Genomic DNA, 21,015 nt, shown 5'->3' on the forward strand with positions numbered 1-21,015 from the left:
AGTACAGGAACAGGGATGTCTTGCTGTAATTATACAGGGCCTTGGTGAGACCACACCTGGAATAGTGTGTGTAGTTTTGGTCTCCTTATCTGAGGAAGGATGTTCTTGATGATCAGCCATGATCATAATGAATGGCAGAGCAGGCTCGAAGGGCCGAATGGCCTACTCCTGCTCCTAGTTTCTATCTTTCTGATGAATCTGTGCTGCACCCCCCCTCCCTATAAGGCCAATATATCTTGCCCGCGGCGCGACTCTAAAAGGGGTTTAATCAGAGCTCGAAACATACATTGAGACACGCGGGTAATATTCCATTTGTTCTGAGGCGCTCAGCGCCAAAATTATAAAGTCATTTAATGGCTCTACTTTTACAAAGCCCGTTGGCTTTGACTCGGAGTGACCTTTGAATCAAGATAGATTCAGTCTGTCTCTGGGAATGACTGGGACTCAGGTGATGGATGAGAAGCCCCGGGGCAGTAACCATCCATTTCAAAGTTCCCCTCCTCTCCATTGGATTGAAAGCTGTTGTGCAATGCGGGGGAAATCCTCTTCTAGTAGAATTTAAAAGTTGAGCCGTTTCAAATGCAAGTCAAGTTTTTATTTTGCAACCTTCTCCGAAGTTTCCATTCCCCTCTCATACAGATCCCCCGCCTCCAACCTGCTGGACAGACTGAGCTAAAGTTTGTGGAGGGGATGCAAGCATTTTTTGTCGATAAACCAAAATCTACATTCTCTTATTAAAGAAGCCTTTTATCCGAGGGATTGACCCTTTAGGTCCACTCCCTCACTACCTGCACTAAAGAGAGGTCTGTAAATCACGTCCCTCTGTGTTTCTTATCACAGTTCGCCTTATCTCTCCAAAATAAAATCAACCTGGTTAGATATTTTTTTAAAATCTCAGCCGATACTCTCGTGTTTACAGACGTTGGGAGTTCTGTAATAATAAATAATCAGGTTTCTTTACAAAATCGCCCTATAGGTGCCTGATATGTTTTAGTGGACTTCACTTCCTCGAATTAAGTTCTTAAAACTATGCACCACCTCCCCCCCACCAACTCCTTTTCCAGACAGTATTGAAGTTCCGTTCTCATTCCTTCCGAAACCTAATTCAGTTAAAAAAAAAATTGGGGAGGGGGGCTGTTGATTTTTAAAAATACAGAATTTATTCAATTATTTGCAGTCTCCCAATCTACGTTGAATAATGTGGATATCAAGTGAACACTGCTCTCCTGTGCTACGCAGGTTGCTGAACCATGTAATGGTAATGAGGCGCACAGTATTGTGTTGCAGAATGACTCAAGAGAAAGCAGCGATCGACACCGTTTCCAGTTTGCTGAGACTGTGCAGAGTCTGCCATCTACTGGTCACTACTAGAACTTCAAATCAAGTATTTCAGGTCTGCAGATTGATTCTCGCTGAATAACATAGAAACAAGGATTTGTAATTATATAGCGCCTTTCATAACTTAAAGTCGTCCCAAAGTGCTTTACAGTCAATGGAGTACTTTTGAAGTGTAGTTACTGTTGTGTAGGAAACGGAAACTTTGGTCACTGTGCTGAACTGATGACCCACTGCAGCATTGCCTACTTTAAATGTGCACACAGCAAGTTCCCACCAACCGCAATGTGATAATGACCAGTTCATCTGGGTTTTTTGTGTAATGTTGATGGAGGGATAAATATTGGCAGGAACACCAGGGAGAACTCCCCTGCTCTTCTTCCAATAGTGCTATTGGATTTTTTTTTTACATCCACTTGAGAGGGCAGATAGACCTTATTGTCTCAAAAATGGCACTTCTGACACTGCAGCAATCCCTCAGTACTCAGGTCTTGACTTCTGACTCAAGAGTTAAGAGTGCTACCCACTAAGCCACAGCTGACATACAGGTGACGAAGCCAATGCCCACTTTACCCCCAAACAAGATTCTGAGAATAGAAAGGGGCGATTTATCAAAGGATATGGGGGAGAAAGTGGGAGCAGGCTATTGAGTTGGATGATCAGCCATGATCATAATAAATGGCAGAGCAGGTTCGAAGGGCCAAATGGCCTACCCCTGCTCCTTGTTTTTATGTTTCTATGTTTTCTATGATTAAATCCAGCTTATGTTTTAAACACCTGTCGATTGTAGATGGTAGAGAAGACTTGGGTAGGTCAAGAGTTGCACAGTTGTGAGACGCTGAGAAATAATGATTTAGAGCAGGAGTTAGTGTAACGGGTCATCTGTTTTATGCAATGAGGATATGAGGAGAGGAGCACATAAATTGGAGTATTTGGAGCTGAGAAAGGACGAGGAAAGGTCAATGGAGCAATATTGACAGAAATATCAACAGATGAAAAACCATGAAAGGGAGAGAGGCTTGCGGTGAGAGAGGAGAGATCAAATGACAAGTTAATCATTTCATCAATGAAATGTATTTGAAAATGAACCAATGTTTTTCATTTAGTGAGAACTGGCAGTGATTGATGTGGAAGCCAGTGACACCATTAATTAAAGTATCCCTGTGCTGGAGCACATGCTATTTATTATGTATGCCCTAAATCTAAGCTAATGGAACTTTAAACAGTAAAGGAGCTGTGTGTGAAATTGTACCATCTGTGTTCCTGCTTAATCGTTATTAATGCTCATCAAAAACATGTTTTATGGACGTCAAAGGTACTTTTGGTCTCATTACATTTAACAGTGTTAATGAATTAAAGTAGTAACTTACCAATTAAACCATTAATTACAGGTCAGAGATGACAAAAATAAATGCAGAAATGATTTTACATCTCTTTTTTGATATCAATTTGCTATTAAGGCCACATTTGAAATAGGCTTTGACACTCTCTCCTCAGTAAGAGAAACATTCAGTCATAAAGCTGCCCCCTGTATTCCACAATATCTGACAATGGAGTGAATTAGGGCACCGATTGCACTAACCAACATTTTGGGATGAAGAATAAAAACAGGGAACACTAAAGATAGAAACAGAAATGATAAAAGCTGGAAATCTGAAAGAAAAATGTCAAATTCTGGAAACACGGTATTTGTGGAGAGAACAAAGAGATTATTGCTTTTACTTGAGACCTTTCATCAGAACTGAACATTATATAAAATCTTATTTTGTGGTATGTTATTGCCATTGATATGTATTACTCTCATATATCAGGGTTTCAGCTTTGTCTCCATTGGTAGCACTCTTATCTCAAGTCAGAAGCTCTGCATTCAGGTACCACTCCAGGGACTTGAGCATAATATCCAGGTTGACAGCCCCAGTGCTGAGGGAATGTTGCAATATTGGAGGGGCAGTACTCAGGGAGCGCTGCACTGTCAGAGAAGCAGTACTGAGGGAGTGCTGCACTGTCGGAGGGTCAGTTCTGAGGGAGTGCTGCACTGTTTTAGGTCAGTACTGAGGGAGCGCCACGTTGTGGGAGGGTCAGTACTGAGGGAATGCTGCACTGTTTTAGGTCAGTACTGAGGAAGTGTCGCATTTCGGGAGGGTCAGTACTGAGGGAATGCTGCACTGTTTTAGGTCAGTACTGAGGGAGTGCCGCATTGTGGGAGGGTCAGTACTGTGGGAATGCTGCACTGTTTTAGGTCAGTACTGAGGGAGTGCCGCATTGTGGGAGGGTCAGTACTGAGGGAATGCTGCACTGTTGGAGGTGCAGTATTGAGGGAACGCCATACTGTTAGAAGGATGGTACTGAGGGAACACAGCACTTTTGGAGGTGCCACCTTTCCGATGAGGCATTAAATCCAGACCCTTTTTGAGGCCTTTGAAGTCGCCTGCCCAGAAAATATTCTATGCACTTGCTTCCCTCAGTTTCCTTCAAATGATATTCAATATGAAGGAATCCTGATTCATCAGTTAAGGGGCAGTAAATAGTAATTAGCATTGATTTTAAAATTCTCATCCTTGTTTTCAAATCCCTCCATAGTCTTATCCCTCCCTATCTTTATAACCTCCTCCAGCCCCTACAACCTTCCAAGCAAGAGATGCACGGTCACAGAGGGGAGACTTTGGCCTGAGTGAAACAGAGACTGATTAAATATATTTGGGAATTTGGTTCAAGGTGGGAATTCGGTGCATAGGGGAAAAAGGTGCTTTAGGTAAGATTTATTGCAAGAAGTAAAGAGTGCTGAGATTAAATAAAATAAAGTTCCAAGTGTCTATTGCAGACTTTATTTTAAAAAAACTCATTCATAAAAGCTGAGTTAGAGGGCAGGACTTTTAAATGCCTTGACAGTTTGCCAGCTCCCTTTGACAGTTCATCTTGATACTTTTGACAGTTGTTTTTGACAATTCCAATGAGCTTTACAGTTCCAATGAGTTTACATACTTTTTACACACATTCATGCCTAGTTTTAGGAATCCCAAAGGGCACCTGACCTCCCCCAAGGTGTCCCAGGACCATATCCAAAGGGTACTTTACTTCCCCAAAAGGGTACCGTGTCTATCCAAATGAATCCACAAAGTTCAAACCTACTGCTATCAGGTCTAAACTGCACACATCAGGTTTCAGACACCTCTCACACCAAAATCACATGAGGGGAGGCAACTGCTGATTTCTACGGGCAGCTACCTCTGCGAAATGCAGATGTGCAAATCCTGACCTAAGCCCATTCCTGGCCCCATGAAAATGGTAGGTGCTGTGTTCAAGTACGGGTCTTCTGGATTCGGGCCTCTTCAGCTATTTTCACCGTGGGGGAGAGGCTCTCTATCATAGTGAAACTCTAGGCCTAAGTCTTGATTTCAACAGTTAGGATGCATAGAGAAGGAAGTAGGTGTAGGAAAGAGTATTTGCAGCTTACAAGCAATGAGAGGTAAGTTTAAAGAAACAGTATCTAGAGAGAATAGAAAGGCTGAATGATAATCACTTTGTACCTTTGACCCAGAAACCCTTAATTTGGGATTATTGATCATCTTAGTAACGTATTACCTTTAGCCCTAATGATCAGAGAGGGCAGCGATGATCTTTAGGAAGGTTATTTCCACCTGGCTTTCCTTCTAGAACATGTTTTTTAAAATTCATTATTGGGATGTGGGCTTCGATGCTGGGTCAGCATTTATTACCCATCTCTAGTTGCCCTTGAGAAGGTGGTGGTGAGCTGCCTTCTTGAACCACTGCAGTCCATGTTGTGTAGCTGAAATGGAGGGAGTTCCAGGATTTTGACCCAGACAATGAGTCAGTCTTGTTTCAATGTGTTTGAATAATTTTATTGAACATGTGGGCTTACCATCTGGAGATATTAATTTGGGTTTTCATGTCAAGAAAGTAGACTGAGCTCTGGAATACACAGTGACAGGACAGCTGATTTTTTAAAAATGAAATTATTTATTGCGCTCTATTTGCACTTCTATGGATGTTGGAGTTGGACCCTGAAGAAAGAGGATGAGAGGAGGATAACAGCTTTTGAAATGTGGGTATGGTGAAGGATTCTCAGAATCGGTGGGATGGACAGAAAGACAAATGAGTGGGTTAGATCAAGAGTTCAGGAATCAAAAGGGTTGCTAAGTGCCGTTAGAGAGAGAAAGATAGGCAAGTACGGACATTGGAAACACAAACCCAATAACCTTGTCCGAGCAACAAAATTGAGAGTAAAAACAGAAGAGGAAGAAGAAAAATCGAATGGATAACCTTGAGACGTGGACTGAGGGAGGCTTGAAGAAAGCCAGAGAAGATGATGCCAACAGCCCAACTAAGGCTGTGGTGAAAATGAAGAAACAAAGAAACTTATTCCAATTTGGTTTTCCAAAGACCACCTGCTGCCTTGCTTCTACATATAACCATCATGGTGCTGTGTGTTAGTGTCCAACCACAGACTCCTGGGCCACCAGTTGAGCTACAGTGTAGGGAGCTGCCTGAAGGAGTCAAAGGAATAGTCATCCTCAGGCTGTTTTTGTATACCTGTTGTAAAGTGGCACAGGCACAGACCTGGGAGCAGGTGTTGCATTCCCATCAAAGCCAAGCTTCCTGCAGCAGATCACTACCGCTTAGAAGGACAGGGGCAGCAGACAGATGGGAACACTACCGCCTGAAAATTCCCCTCCAAGCCACTCACCGTCCTGACTTGGAAACATATCACTGTTCCTTCACTGTCGCCGGGTCAGAATCCTGGCACTCCCCAGCAATGTGCCCCCAACAGTTTGTTTGTGTATATGGCCACGCACAGCAGCATGTAGGCCGGTACACAGCCTGCATGGTACCGTCCAGGCCGACACGCACACACACACACATGCACACACACACCTACCTTAGTGGGAACATTGCCCCCTCCCTAACAGCACTGCGTGAGTACTGTCACTGCGTGGACTGCAGCAGATCAAGAAGGCAGCTCACTATCATCTTCTGAAGGACAATTAGGGATGGACAATAAGTGTTGTGTAGATGTCAATGCTATATCTAACCTGCTAGTGCTTGTTGCTGATGGTAGAAAGAAAGATTTGCATTTATATAGCATATTTCACCACCTCAGGATGTCTCAAAGCATTTTACACTTTAAAAGTACTTCACTGGTTGTAGTAAACACTGCAGCCATTTTGTACAAAGCAAGCTTCATAAGCAACAATATGATAAAGAACCAGATAATCTGCTTTTGTGAAGTGGGTTAACAGATGGATATTGGCCAGGATACCAGGGAGAACTTCCCTGCTCTACTTTAAAATAGTGGCAATGGAATCTGTTACACTCACCCTGAGAGGGCAGATGGGACCTCAGTTTAATGTTTCATTTGAAAGACAACACCTCCGCCAGTGCAGCACTGCCCCTCCAGCAGTGCAATGCTCCCTCAGGACTGCCCCTCTGACTTGGAGTACTCCCTCAACAGTATTGCCCCGTGACAGTGCGGTGCTCCCTCAGTACTGCCACTCCAACAGTGCACTGCTCCCTCAGTACCAACCCTCTGACAATGCAGCGCTCCCTCCATACTAACCCTCCGACATTACTGGCACTAGTGTCAACCTGGATTATGCGCTGGAGTGGGGGCTTGAATCCGCAAACTTCTGTCTCAGAGGTGAGAAAAGTCATCAACTGAGCCATGAGTAGGTGCCTGAAATGGGATGATGTTCCATTCTGTGGTATTAACATCTTTCACCTTGATGAGCAAAGAATGCACAATAAAAGACTTATTTATGTATGAAGTGGGCTGGAGTGAGTGCTGCTGCATTCCTATCAGATGTAGCTAGCAGATTTGGCAACTTCCTGCCAATGCCTTGAATACCTGGCAAAGTGATGCAGTTTCCATTTAACAGCTGAATGTGTATCTTCATCCGATCTTCACACCTGCAGCTGTTGAATTATTACATTATTTTTCATATAGTTTGCAACTTCAGACAATGTTTTCCACTGACAGCAGAATGTCTGTCTGGAGCGGAATATCCCTCACACTGTTATACAGGAAGAAGAGATCATTTGTTCCCACAAGCCTGTTCCGACATTTAGTTAGATCATGGCTGATCTGTATCTCAACCCCATTTACTCGCCTTTGCTCCATTTCCTTTGATACTCTTACCCAACAAAAATCTATTCATGTCAGCTATGACTCAGTTGTTAGCACTCTTACCTCTGAGTCATAAATTCTGGGTTCAGGTCCTACTCCAGGACTTGAACAAAAGAAAATCAGGGCTGACATTCCAGTGCAATACTGAGGGAATGCTACACTGTTGGAGATGCTGCCTTTCAGATGAGATTTGAAACCGAGGTCCCATCTGCCTAATTGGATGGACGTACAAGATCCTATGGCACTATGTTTCAGAAGAGCAGGGGCGCTCTCCTCTGGTGTCATGACCAATATTTATCCCTCAACCAACATCACTGAAGCAGATTATCTGGTCATTATCACATTGCTGTTTGTGGGAGTTTGCTGTGCGCAAATTGGTTGTTGTGTTTCCCACATTACAACAGCGACTACACTGTTAAAAAAAAACTTAATCGGCTGTAAAGCACTTTGAGATGTCCAGTGGTCATGAAAAACACTACATTAATGCGAGTGTTTCTTTCGGTCCTCAAAGCTCCAATTGACCCTCAGCATCCACAGATGTTTAGGGGACAGAGTTCCAGATTTCCACTACCCTTTGTGTCTGGAAAAGCACATCCCGATTTCGCTTTGAAATGGCCTAGCTCTCATTTAAAATGATACCCCCTTGTTCTGGATTCCCCCATCATCAGACATTGTTTCTCTACACAAAATCTCTCTTTAATAATTTTAAACACCTCGATTAGATCACGCTTTAATCAGGTAATCTCAAGGAAATACAAGCCAAGTTTATGCAACCAAAAAAGTTCTGAAGAAAGGTCACACGGACTCAAAACGTTAACTCTGTTTCTCTCTCTCCACAGATGCTGTCAGACCTGCTGAGTTTTTCCAGCATTTTGTGTTTTTATTTATACAACCTGTCCTGTTTGTAGTGGAGGAGTCCTAATCTCCCCATATTGAAATATCCATTTCTGAATGTTTTTAAAATTAAAACCAATGGTTTCAGACCATCCAAAAATCTAGATGTTGGATGTATCGGTACGTTACCTATTTGGTGACAAGTTAAGTTGTGCTGTAGTAACTTTGGGAATTTACAAGGGTTAGAACCATGCCCTTTCACTTTGGTGTTCTGGGGTGAAATCTCTGGGATGATCCCAGAGTGGAATGACTTGCAGTGAAATAACTCAGTAGAGTTCCTAATAGGTGTATGGGAACTACACATGGCCATTTGGATGGATTGCATGGACGTGGTGCAGTAGTGTTGCTCTTCTGAGATTAGGCACCTTCAGGAGCAGCTATGACAAAGCTTCATGGTACCCCCAACAACGGTGCACCATGGGATTGTTTAATGTTAGTTCCTATCATCAATTTTCCACTTTCCCATCTCACCCGTTGTTGTTAAGGAAAGCTTAGTTCATACTCTAGCCATGGAGAGTTAGGGAAAAATGGAGAAGAAATTGTGTACAGGCCAATCTCACATCCACCCTGGAAGCTAGTTTGAGAGCAGTATTGGTAGAGACCAGGTAGCAGGGCACCTTCCTGCCACTCTTGATTGTGGAGTGATGACTTGAAGAGGAGAAAAGACAAGCCAAGTCAAGGGGGGACAGCAGGTTGCCAATGGCAGGGTGTGCACAAAGGGTGCATGTTTTGAATTCTATAGAGTAACCTTTAGTTGCTGAGAGTGAGTGGAGTTAGCAACCTGCTCCCTATACTGCTTCAGAACTGATTATTAAAAAGTGTGTGAGGAGGAGCTGGATCTATCTGCCTTCTGAATCTTCTCTGCATGGGGAAGAAAAGCTCAGTATGTTCCCCTGATATGGAATCACAAAAAAAACTGCATCCCACAGCCCATGAGGCTCATGAGCATTGAAATGCTGTGATATTAGGGTGCTCATCTCTAGTGAGCCCATCACTTAATTCCCATCTTGCATCAGATCAGGCAAGGAAATTCCCTGTGCAGCCTGCTTCTGATGGAACTCCTGCGAGAAGAGACTTACGGGCACCTCTGGGAAGATCAAGTGGTGATGACAGGTCTGAGAGGAGATATCCCTGTCAAATAAATAACTGCATTCTCTGAACGAGAAGCCAAACATAACAGAACACCCAGGGAGTTGTCCAACTGTTACGTCTGCACTGTCTGCAACATGATTTAAGTACATTGGAAAAATGTAGACCATTTCATCAAAGCAGATGCTAAAATATTTTAACTGTGTTTCCTTAAACAGAGCCAAGAGATGCGAATCTTTTAAGGCACTTTGTGTGGAATCAGCTCACAGTCCGAGTATTTGAGGAATTGTTTTCTGTTCACCATAAGTGATCCTCTGCTGCCCCAATCCTCACTCGCACCAAGGATGATACCAGAACTGAGAGGTTATAACTATCGGGAAAGACTGAACAGACTGGGGTTCTTTTCTCCAGAAAAGAGAAAGCTGAGGGTTGACCTCATAGAGGTCTCCAAGGTAATGAAAGGGTTTAGTAGAATACACGCAGAGAAGATGTTTCCATTTGTGGGGAAGACCAGAACTAGAGGCCGTGAATGTAAGACAGTCACTAATAAATCCAATTGGGGAATCCGGGAGAAATTTCTTTACCCAGAGAGTGAGGAGAATGTTGAAGTGAGGGGAAGCTGGATTAACATGAGGGAGGGAAGAATAGGTTATGGTGATGGGGGTGATATGAAAAGGGTAGGAGGAAGCTCGTGTGGAGCAAAAACACTGTTATGGATCAAGTGAAGCAAATGGCCTGTTTCAGTGCTGTTAATACTTTGTTCACCCATCTCTTCTCTGGATACTGACCCACATTGGCTCCCAGTCCACCAACACCTCTAATTTAAAATTTCCATCTTTGTGTACAGATTCCTCCATGGCCTCTTTGCCCCCTCCTTACCTCTGTAACATTCTCCAGCCTCTACAACTCTCATTGATTCCAGTGACTGTGTAGACAAATTGCAAATGGGAGCTGATATTGAAAAATATGGAAATACATAGGGATTGAGATTTTTCACTGAATCCTGATTTGCCTGATCAATATCGTAACGTAAAACATGTCTGTCAAAGGCCAGAGCATTACATAAATATATTGAAGAAGATCTGGGCTCCAGCCTTGCCTTATTCTTCTGTGGGTAACTAATACACTTAGCAAAATAAGAGCTGGAAACTGCTGCTTTAAGCTTTTGGGCTCAGACAGACTTGTTGCAAAAATTAGAACTAATTTTGTTTGGCAAAAGTTACGATGATAGGAGCAGATTAAAGTTCAGCCAAGTGACCCTCAATTTGTTAGGTTTTACCACCAGTCCAGGTGTCCAGTGCATGGTGAAGGTTCCAGTTGGTGTTACGGGGAGGACCAAGAGCCTAGATTTTCTACTGTTTCTATTTGAATTGGTTAAAAACAGGTTCTTGTGCATCTAATTTTCCAAGCTCAGCTCATTATTAAAATTAAACACAGTTTTTGGTGTGAAGGAGAATGAGTGCAGGGAGTACACTCATGGTGGCAGTGGATTAAAGGGTTGGGGATAATTAATAGAGAATGCGGATGGGGTGGGGGGGGTGGAAAGATTCAGAAGGCAACTTAGCCCATTAGTGGCCTCTGGCAGGGCACACAGGATTTGGAGGTGGCAAGCATCAGTGAAGGGAAAGATGTCAGCTGTGACTCAGTGGCTAGTGCTCTCGCTTCTGAGTCAGGGGGTTGTGGGTTTGAGTCCCACTCCAGCAACTTGAGCACAAAATCCAGGCTTATGCCCACCATGTAGTACTGAGGCATGACACCCCGCCACCCCACCCCCCCCCCCCAAACTGCACCTTTCTGACCCCATTCGTGGACTGGGTAAAAGGTGCCAATTTTTGGGTGGCCCAGGTGGGTGGGAGCTCGGATTCTCACCCCCTCAAGCTGGTGCCACATCTACCTGGTACCATGGCAGCACAAGAAACTATGAAATAAACTGTTGCTTTTAAAAAAAAATCAAAACTTGATTTTCAATTTTTGTCACTCGACATAAAAAATAGAAACAAACAATCGCCGCCTTTAAACAGGAGAGGGAATATGTTGTGGTTTAACCTGTGTATTTTCTGTTGGATTCGCTTCGTTTTTTTTCCCCCCGGAGCTTCTTGTTCCTGTCAGGCGAATCGTTGATTCTGGGAGCCGCGGTGCAACCTATAGTGATAGTCGGGGCGCGCGCGGGGGTTGCAGCAGATGATTGACGTTGGGGACAGCCAATCACAGGGCGAACCTAGCTCGATCAGCCAACCAGCAGCTGAGGTAGGCGGACTTGGCGGTGACAGGTTAGGTTGAGCAGTGGAGGCCTTCCTGATCGTAGTTGAAGGAGCTGGTGAGTGAGGGGGTTTGTTATTGATTTCAGGGTGGGTTTAAAATGCTTTTGAAGATGTAATTCCCCGTTTGTTTTTAATTAAGCAGATAAGATAAATGTTAACAGGCCCTTTTTACTCCCATTTGCTTTAAAGGGACAGGCTTCCGGCAAGCACTGAGAAAACAGTCAATTCCACCTCGCCCTTTTCTACTTATTTTCTTTTATTTTCTGTAAAGACAAGTCACTAAGCATTTTAAGAAATGTTTGGTCCTCACTAGCAACTTATTTCAGCAGTGGTAGGGATTTCCCTGGCGGATGATGTACTTTGCCTGTTGCTGGTTGTTTTAAAGGGTTTTCCTAACAAAATGCTAAACGCTTTTTAGAAGGTGCAGGAGAATATTTTTTGATGGTGTTGTCGTAATGTCAAGCACAACTGACACTGTTCATCTATTGTTTTGGTCAGTTGACCAGGGTGTCTGACCTTTCCCTGCAGGGACCAAGCTCATAAAACTTGGGTGAAGATTGGTAACAGTCAATGATTTGGAACTCCAACTACACCTAGGGAGAGATTAAACAGGTAAAAACCACATAAGTCAGAGTACCCCTGCTGCTTGTTCAAGTATAAATCTACCTTATGGAGCTGGGTGGATTTCTGCAAGCTGGCTGTTGAGTTTTCAATAGTGCCCTGAGCTACTGTGGAGCTAGTTGGCTCGGGTATCAGACCACTGAGTCTGCCATAGAGGTCATGAATTCCATTGCTAATGGTGTTATCTTGATCCCAAAGAGATCCCACCTGTCCCTCCTCCAAGGAGGATACAATTTCAAACAAAGAGAAGAACTTGTCAGCTACCTTTTCATCCCTTAAAGAATGTTTGATTGATCTTAAACCCTGTGGTATGCACAAACTAACTGTATCACCATGCAGTTGATTTTACTGCTTCTCCACAGGCTTGAATCCCACCAAAGAACTTGCAAAATCAGCTAATTCGATGATATTACCTTGACCCATTTGTGGAATCTGTGATGTGGTGAGGTGCCTTTTGATGTTTCATTTAAACAGCCTGTATTTATATAACAGCTTTAACATAGTAAAACATTCCAAGGCACTTCACAGGAGCAATTATCAGAGAAAAAATTGACATAAGGAGTAGGGAAGATGGCCAATAACTTGGTTAACAAAGTAGGCCAGATGGGTTGACTTAAAGTTGGAGAGAGAGAGAGAGAGAGAGAGAGGTTTAGGGAGGGAACTCCAGAGCTTAGGTCCAAGGCAGCTGGGAGCACAGGGAGGGTGGGGGGAGAATGGGACTGGTGCAGGTTAGGATACAGGCAGCAGAGTTTTGGATGAGCTCAAGTTTATAGAGGGTAGAAGGTGGAGCTGGTCAGGAGAGCAAATTATTTCTGTTCAACACTTTTCACCTGCATGTTTTCTGACACAGCCTATCCTTCTCTGTCCCCTTTCATTAACCGTCTCCTGCCTCCTAGCAGCAAGGACACAGGAGGATAAAGTCCAGATTCAAACTTTGCCACCAACAGGAAGTACAATGTCACCTTAAAAAATAAAGATGCACCAATTCCTGCTCCACTCCTTGACATGAATTAAGGCAGGAGTGCATAAGCCCTGATTTAAATGAGGCAATGGTGGAAAACCTGGGGTAGCTCTGCTCTGTGCACCAAAAGCGCAAAATGGACCTGGCAAAATGCGCAAATGGTACAAATGCACCTGGAGGTCAATTTCATCCCGACTGTGGCAGTCTTGCGTTGTCTGGAATGAGGCCACCAAGCCCATTTCACACTGGACGTACAATATTTTTGGTATCTCCTCGCCTCAGTGTGGCTGTGATCAGGAGTTCACCACGCGGCTGTATTCATGAAGCTTGAACACCTCTAGTGTATTGGTATCTCCCCTCCCCTCCTCACTGATCCATGAGGCGGGGTCGGGGATCAGTGCAGGGAGAGGAACTCTGCTTTCAAAACAGTAAGCTGTACATAATGTGAATGGCACCCTTTCCATTTTAGCCATGGATGAGTGGGTAGCACTGTTTCCTCTGAGTCAGAAAGCTGTGGCTTCAAGGCCCACTCTGGAGACTTGAGCACAAAATAAGGCTGATACTCCCAGTGCAGTACTGAGGGAGTGCTGTACTGTTGAAAGGTTAATACTGAGGGGGGCGCTGCACTGTTGGAATGCCGCCTTTTGGATGAGATGTTAAACTGAGGCCCCTGCCTGTCCTCTCGGATGGATATATAAGGTCCCACGGTTGCTATTTTGAAGAAGAGCAGGGAGCAGGTTCTCCCTGGTTTCCTGGGGCCAACATTTATCATTAAAGTAAACAGATTTAATAGTCGGCTTTCCCATTTCTGTCAGTGGAGTCTTGCTGTGCGCAAATTGACTGGCTAGATAAGTGCAAGGTTCTATTTGCTGTTCCAGTATGTCAGCTTTGCATTATAAGTCTTAGAAATAGTGCAAATACTGGCTTTGGGTGGAACCTGAATAATAACTTTTACTCTCCCTGTGTGCAATACCTGAAAAAACTATGCTTAACTTTTACTATTTCAGTTTTTGGGTAAACTGTATCATTCTGCTTTACCCGATTATGTAGACAGATGCCAACAGCTATAAGTGGAGGACAGAGAAAGAGGGCCACTTTCTTTTTTGAACTTTCCCCTTCTTTAAAGTAGGAGACAGGATGAATGTTGGTGTCGCTCACAGTGAGGTTAATCCAAACACCCGGATAATGAACAGCCGGGGAATCTGGCTGGCCTACCTCATTTTAGTCGGAATTCTCCACGTCGTCCTGCTGAGCATTCCATTCTTCAGCATTCCTGTGGTGTGGACTCTCACTCATGTCATCCACAACTCGGTGAGTCATGGAGATTGGGCGGGGGTGGGATTGGTGGGCAGGGTGGTGGGGAGACAAAAATTCACACTTTTAAAGGGCAGGCAGCCACCATCCTGCACAGTCAGGTTGCAAAAACTGACCTCAGTTATGGATGGGTGAAAGAAAAGCAGCTAGGGCACCACTTGACCATTATCTAGTGATCCCTGGTGGAAAGTGCAAGCGTGTGTGAATGTTGGTAAACACAGAATTAAGCTTGCCTGTGATTTCCCTCCCACATCATGACCTATGTTTGCACGTGAAGGATGTGATGGCGTGGGAACCCTGCTGATATTTTCCTCTGCATTGTTTGCCATTGCATTCACATTTGAATACTTGGATTCCTGTTGTTGCTGTCAAATTTCATTATGTGATTTGCTGCCCATTTCCCCTCTCCCCTCTTTAAATGCACTAACTGGGATGCTGTTTCCCCAGGTCCCGTCCACCTTCTGCCGCTGGCTATTCTTCAAAAGTGACCCAAGGCAGCTAGTGCCAGGGAACTGTCCCACTGTGGCAATACAGCTGAGCCCAAACCCATCCCCATCCAATTGGATCTTGTGACTATCTTCTCTTTAACAGTGGAGCATACCGCTTGGTGCAGTCACCCAATGACCATTGCTGAGCTACAGCTCTGCTTGATTTTTCATTTTGTCGTACAGCTTATTCCCAAAATGACCAGAACAGAAAACAGTTAGCCCCCATTTCCTGAAGGGTTGGGTGGGGAGGGCATTTATTTACCCTTCACCATGAGGCAGAGAGAGTTCCAGTGTTTAACTGTATTTGACAGGATGTGAACTACTCAGTTTACTATGTATTCAAGAAATCAGAGGGGCAGTGTTGGAAAAGCACAGTGAGAGAGATGGAGATGAAGAGATGGGAATTCAGTTATTACTGGAAATTTCACTGATAGAGACACTACAGACTGAAAATTCCTGAATGTAACTAAACAGATCCCTGTTGTCCAAGACACACACTTTCAGTATAATTTTATTTTCAAAGTAAGCTCTCCCTGTTTGGACTTACACCTGCTCTAGGCTGTATTTTGAAAAATTAATTCATGGGATGTGGGCATCGCTGGCAAGGGCAGCATGTAATGCTCTTCCATAACTGCCCTGGAGGAGTGACGGTGAACTGCCTTCTTGAACTACTGTAGTCAATGTAGAATGCCCTACTCCCTGATCATGTTCCTGGAAGGGGGGACTATCCTGTCTTAATCCTTCTCTGCACTCCTCACACCCTTCCCCTCCCCACCCCACCCCACCAGGAGGCACTGCAAAGGCACTCAAGTGTTCCCCTATTTAGTGCAGCTCGGAGCAGAGCAGTAGATCTAACCCATATATATCTCCCTGCCTCAGGCCAATGCCAGAGCAGTAATCATCATGGCACTGATGATTATAGAAGGCTTGTTTTTATTTTGGCCAGGTGACCTGGACTGCACACTCATGGACTGACCCTTTGAACCTGAGCACAGGTTGGCAAGAGTTAATGAGCCTTTGATCATAACACATTCGTCACCGAGGTAAATTATAGGTATTAGTATATTCTCAACAGTTAGCATTAAATAAAAACCAAAAACCTTGAAATTCTTCTTGATGTCAATGGACTAACACGATGTGTGGGTATGATATTGTACTTGGGTGTTAACTATTTACAACTGGTTAAAATCTTTGCTACAATTAGCATAGGGCTGTCAGTGTATGTTCCTGACACGACTTTCTAGCCTAAAGCCTAGGTTTTTAAACCACAAGAGCTTCACATGGAAGACATTGCATATGGATCCTTAATTCCTTCAGCAAGAATAACATGAAAAAGATGGAGACCGACCTGCAGGCTCCAGCTGTGCTGAATATCCCCTGGGTTGCTCTGAGGTAGTTCCATAATTGCTGATGGCCTCTCCATTTAACAAAATTGCAACAGTCTTGGTCAGCACCAAGTGATGTACCAAGTCTCTGTTTGTAGGCAATGTATTGGTTTCTACACACGGTTAAAGGAACACCGTTTGAGACTCCAGACCAGGGCAAGGCACGATTGCTTACACACTGGGAGCAAATGGATTATGGGATCCAGTTTACATCTTCACGGAAGTTTCTCACCATCACTCCAATAATTCTGTAAGTCCAGGTTCCTTTTTCAGTACAACTGCTTTATTTGGTAAAACAAACACAAAATCTGGAACTTTTTTGTGGCAGAAGAGGGAAGAAGGAAACTAAGCAGTGGGCTCCATGTTATTAATAGGGAGTCAGTCATGGCTCAGTGGGTAGCACTCTTGCTTCTGGACTCAGAAGGTTATGAGTTCAAGCCATACTTGACAAACATTAGCACAAAAGTCAAGGCTGACACTCCCACTGAAGGACTGAGAGAGCGCTGCACTGTTGGAGGGTTTGGAGGGATGGTACTGAGGGAGTGTCACACTGTCAGAGGGTCAGTACTGAGGGAGTGCCGCACTGTCGGAGGGTCAGTACTGAGGGAGCACCGCACTGTCGGAGGGTCAGCGCTGAGGGAGCGCTGCACTGTTGGAGGGTTGGTGCTGAGGGAGTGTTGCATTGTCAAAGGTGCTGTCTTTTGGATAAGACATTAAACTGAGGCCCTGTCTGCCCTCTGAGGTGAATATAAAAGACCCTGTGGCCACGATTCGAAGAGCAGGGGTGGGGAGTTATCCCCAGTCTCCTGGGGCAAATATTTATACCTCAACCCACATCACTAAAACAGACTATCTGGTCATTATCATGTAGCTGTTTGTGTGATCTTGCTGAGCGCAAATTGGCTGCTGTGTTTCCTACATTACAATAGTGACTACACTTCTAAAGCACTTCTTTGGCTATAAAGCACACTGGGACATCCTGAGATCATGAAAGACATTATGAAAATATAAATATCACTTCTGTGTATGATAATCTCATGAAGTGTGGTTTTATAATTGATATAGTATCCCCGGGATGGGGATTTCTGCCATGGTTCCTCTTGCTGATCAGTGAGGGTTTGAATGTGTGTATCTTCACAGTCGAATAGCCTGTCACACCTGATGTATTTTTCTTTGGTGCTGTAAAGCAATCAGTGCCTGTGGTATCATTCCCATGCATGGGGTGGAGGGGAAACTTAAAAAAAATTATCATTCAATTCTGAGAAATAATCCAAGGTCTTGGAAAGGGTGCAAAGGATATTTACTAAAGTGACACCAGGGATAAGACACTTGAGTTATGAGGAGAGTCAGGAGAAGCTGTTGGAGGGTCAGCGCTGAGGGAGCGCCGCACTGTCGGAGGGTCAGCGCTGAGGGAGCACCGCACTGTCGGAGGGTCAGCGCCGAGGGAGCGCCGCACTGTCGGAGGGTCAGCGCTGAGGGAGCGCCGCACTGTCGGAGGGTCAGCGCTGAGGGAGCGCCGCACTGTCGGAGGGTCAGCGCTGAGGGAGCGCCGAACTGTCGGAGTGTCAGTACTGAGGGAGTGCCGCACTGTCGGAGTGTCAGTACTGAGGGAGCGCCGCACTGTCGGAGGGTCGATGCTGAGGGAGTGTTGCATTGCCAGATGTGGTGTCTTTCGGATGAGATGTTAAACTGAGACCCAATCTGCCCTCTGAGGTGGATATAAAAGACCTCATGGCCACGATTTGAAGAGCAGGAGTGGGGAGTTACCCCAGTCTCCTGGGGCAAATATTTATTCCTCAAGTGCAGAGTTAAGAGGGAACCTAATAGAGGTGTTAAAAATGCTATGGGGTTTTGATAGAGAAAGAGAGAAACTGCTTCCATTGGCAGGAGCATCGGTAACTAGAGGACCCAGATTTAAGGTGATTGGCAAAAGATCAAGAGGAGGAGATCGAGAGTCTTTTTTAGCACAGCGAGTTGTCATGATCTGGAAGGCGCTGCTGAAAGGGCAGTGGAAGCAGATTCAATAGGAACTTTCAAAAGGGATTTGGATAAATACATGAACAAGAAACATTTTCAGCACTTCCTTAGCCCTACTTCTGACGGTGTGGCACTCCCTCAGTACTGCACTAGGAATATGACAGAAGGAATGTGGGACTAATCCAAAGTGCTGGCACAGGCACAATGGGATGAATGGCCACCAGTGCTGTGTGATTCTACCAATTAGCATTTATTTAAGTGGCAAACAATCGTTAAAACTGTGTTTTCCTTCCAGGTATATGCTGGCAAGTTTCTACACTAAATATAACGTTGTTCATTTCCTGGTGAACACCACATCTTTGCTCACTGCGCTCATTCCCAAACTCCCGCAGCTGCATGGTGTCCGAATCTTTGGCATCAACAAATATTGAATGGGTGCATGACCACTGGGCAAATGCTGAAAGGTGATGCTGCCAGTAGCTCCAAACAGCCTCAGAAAGGGGCCAGCATGAGCAATGGGCACAATGTACTGAGACAATGGACAATGAAGGAACTGCTGGCACTACCTCTCGAAACATCAACTGTTCTCCTACCTGCGCAAGTGAAAGACTTTGTATGTATGAGTTGTGCTCCTGTGCATAAGCTGCTCATGTATAATTTTATATTTTTTTTCCTTCTTTGCATTAATTGTACACATATAAAAGAGGTTTATGTCAATGAGGGTGTGGAAGAGTTTTAATGTATAAGAATGTAGAAGTATGTGCCTAGCAAGTCTGCCCCCTGTCTACATTGCGTTGCAAACTCCACCTAACTAAAGACTCAATTAGTCTTTAATAACTTGGAAGCAACTGCTTGATGCAATAATTTATGTAAAAGTTCTTCCTCTCTCCCACTATGGCATAAGAACCATTTGTTGCCTTTCTATCTGTAACCATGGCAGAGCTGCTGCTTGATCTGATCTGACCTCTCCTTGCAACCTACTCCAGCAATATGGACTGAGCCGGGAGTCAGTCTCATTCCTTTTTCTTGCACTCTACAAAGGTGATTGAGGTTGTGCTATCCTAGCTTTTAAACAACATTAGAAAGGGTTAAATGCTGTGGTGAGACAATGAGAAGCCCTCAAGTCTGGCATTGCTTGAAATTGCAGCCCTTTAACACGACAGATAAGTAACATTGTGAAATTTCAGCATTTCACCACCTACAGTACTTAACTTAATTAGTCATTCCATAGGTGACAACGCCAAAGCCCAGTGCTAAGCCTATTGCACAACTATGACTATATTGAACCATATAAACCACTGATCCAAGAATTATTCACATTCTAGTTTAGCGCTGTTTAATGGAGAGTTAATTCTAATACTGAGGTTAGTCAGTCTCAACCAGGTCCCTGATACACAAGCCCACAGCATAATTTTGCACTAAAAGCAATCTCACTATAGGTCTCAAGAATGGAAACATTTCACACCTGTGCAGTCAAAGTAATTAGCTCAGTTGAGCATTTCTGAAATTAAGTTATTTCCATGCACTCATTCATTAATGATAGTTCAGTTTGCAGTCACGGTTCTAATACAGTTCCCATTGTGGTTAGCAAGAATGGGCAGAAGCACAAACCAGTGCAAAGCCAAACTGAACTCTTTCAACTACTGTACTCCTTGAGGCATTGAACTACAGGTTTCTCACTTTTATAAGCCGTTTACCTACTTAAACTGTTCATGCAGTTTAACATTACCTATGGTGATTAATTAACTAAGCATCAACTGTGGCTCAGTGGATAGTATGCTCATCCACAAATTGAAAGGTTATGGGTTCAAATCCCACTCCAGAGACTTGAGTACAAAAATCTAGAATAACATTCCCCCTGGTACCAGTACTCATGGAGGGCTGCAGTTTTCAAGGTGCCATCTTTCAGATGAAACAATAAACCAAACCCATCTATCCTCCTTGGTGGATTTGTTAAAGATCCCATGACACTAATTCAATAAAAGAATAAGGGAGTTTTCTCCCAGGTTCTGGTCAACATGTATCCCTCAGCCAGCATCACTAAAACAGACTACATCGTCAATATTATGCTGCTGCTTTGGGATTGTTACTATGCAGCGACTGCCACAACACAAGTGATTACAGCTAATCGCTTGGTATTGTAGAACTTGAGTGTTGCTGAAAAAAGAGACACGCTGTTGAAGCTTTTCATCTTGCACTCGTTAGGACAGATGCAAGAATGCCAAATTTCAAAGGGAGTAGCAATTTAATACTGCATAAGAAAAGGGGTGTCTGGAGAAAGGAACTTGCCTCCTTTGAATTAAACAAAAGCATTTGCTTTTTGGTGCATTTTCCACTCAGTGTCGACTTGCCAACCAATCAGCACCCTTTTCTCATGCATAGATTGTTGCTCCATTTGAAATTTGGCAGTCTTGCATCTGTCCTAATGAGTACAAGATGAAAAGCTTCAACAGCATGTCTCTTTCTCAGCAATACCCAAGTTCTGTATACCAAGTGACTATATGCCTGCGATAGATGCACAACAAAGACCAAACTTGGGATATCAACA

The 21,015-nt window shown here is 44.1% G+C and overlaps 1 protein-coding gene across 4 annotated transcripts; it reads left to right on the forward strand.

Moving 5' to 3' along the window:
* The first annotated feature begins 11,695 nt into the window (after positions 1–11,695).
* On the forward strand, positions 11,696–19,184 carry ormdl2 (ORMDL sphingolipid biosynthesis regulator 2). Of its 4 annotated transcripts, none has more exons than XM_041180554.1 (5): positions 11,701–11,777; positions 12,220–12,333; positions 14,430–14,614; positions 16,589–16,740; positions 18,763–19,184. In XM_041180554.1, exons 3-5 carry the CDS (start codon positions 14,441–14,443, stop codon positions 18,896–18,898), a joined length of 462 nt encoding a protein of 153 aa, XP_041036488.1. In that variant the 5' UTR covers positions 11,701–11,777; positions 12,220–12,333; positions 14,430–14,440; the 3' UTR covers positions 18,899–19,184. The 4 variants fall into 4 exon arrangements, with proteins under 4 accessions (XP_041036489.1, XP_041036488.1, XP_041036487.1 ...); XM_041180553.1 differs by having other exon boundaries at positions 14,433–14,614; XM_041180555.1 differs by lacking the exon at positions 12,220–12,333 and having other exon boundaries at positions 11,696–11,777; positions 14,433–14,614.
* The last annotated feature ends 1,831 nt before the right edge of the window (positions 19,185–21,015 follow it).

This window comes from Carcharodon carcharias, chromosome X, assembly GCF_017639515.1.
Source record: "Carcharodon carcharias isolate sCarCar2 chromosome X, sCarCar2.pri, whole genome shotgun sequence".
Classification (NCBI taxonomy): Eukaryota; Metazoa; Chordata; class Chondrichthyes; order Lamniformes; family Lamnidae; genus Carcharodon; species Carcharodon carcharias.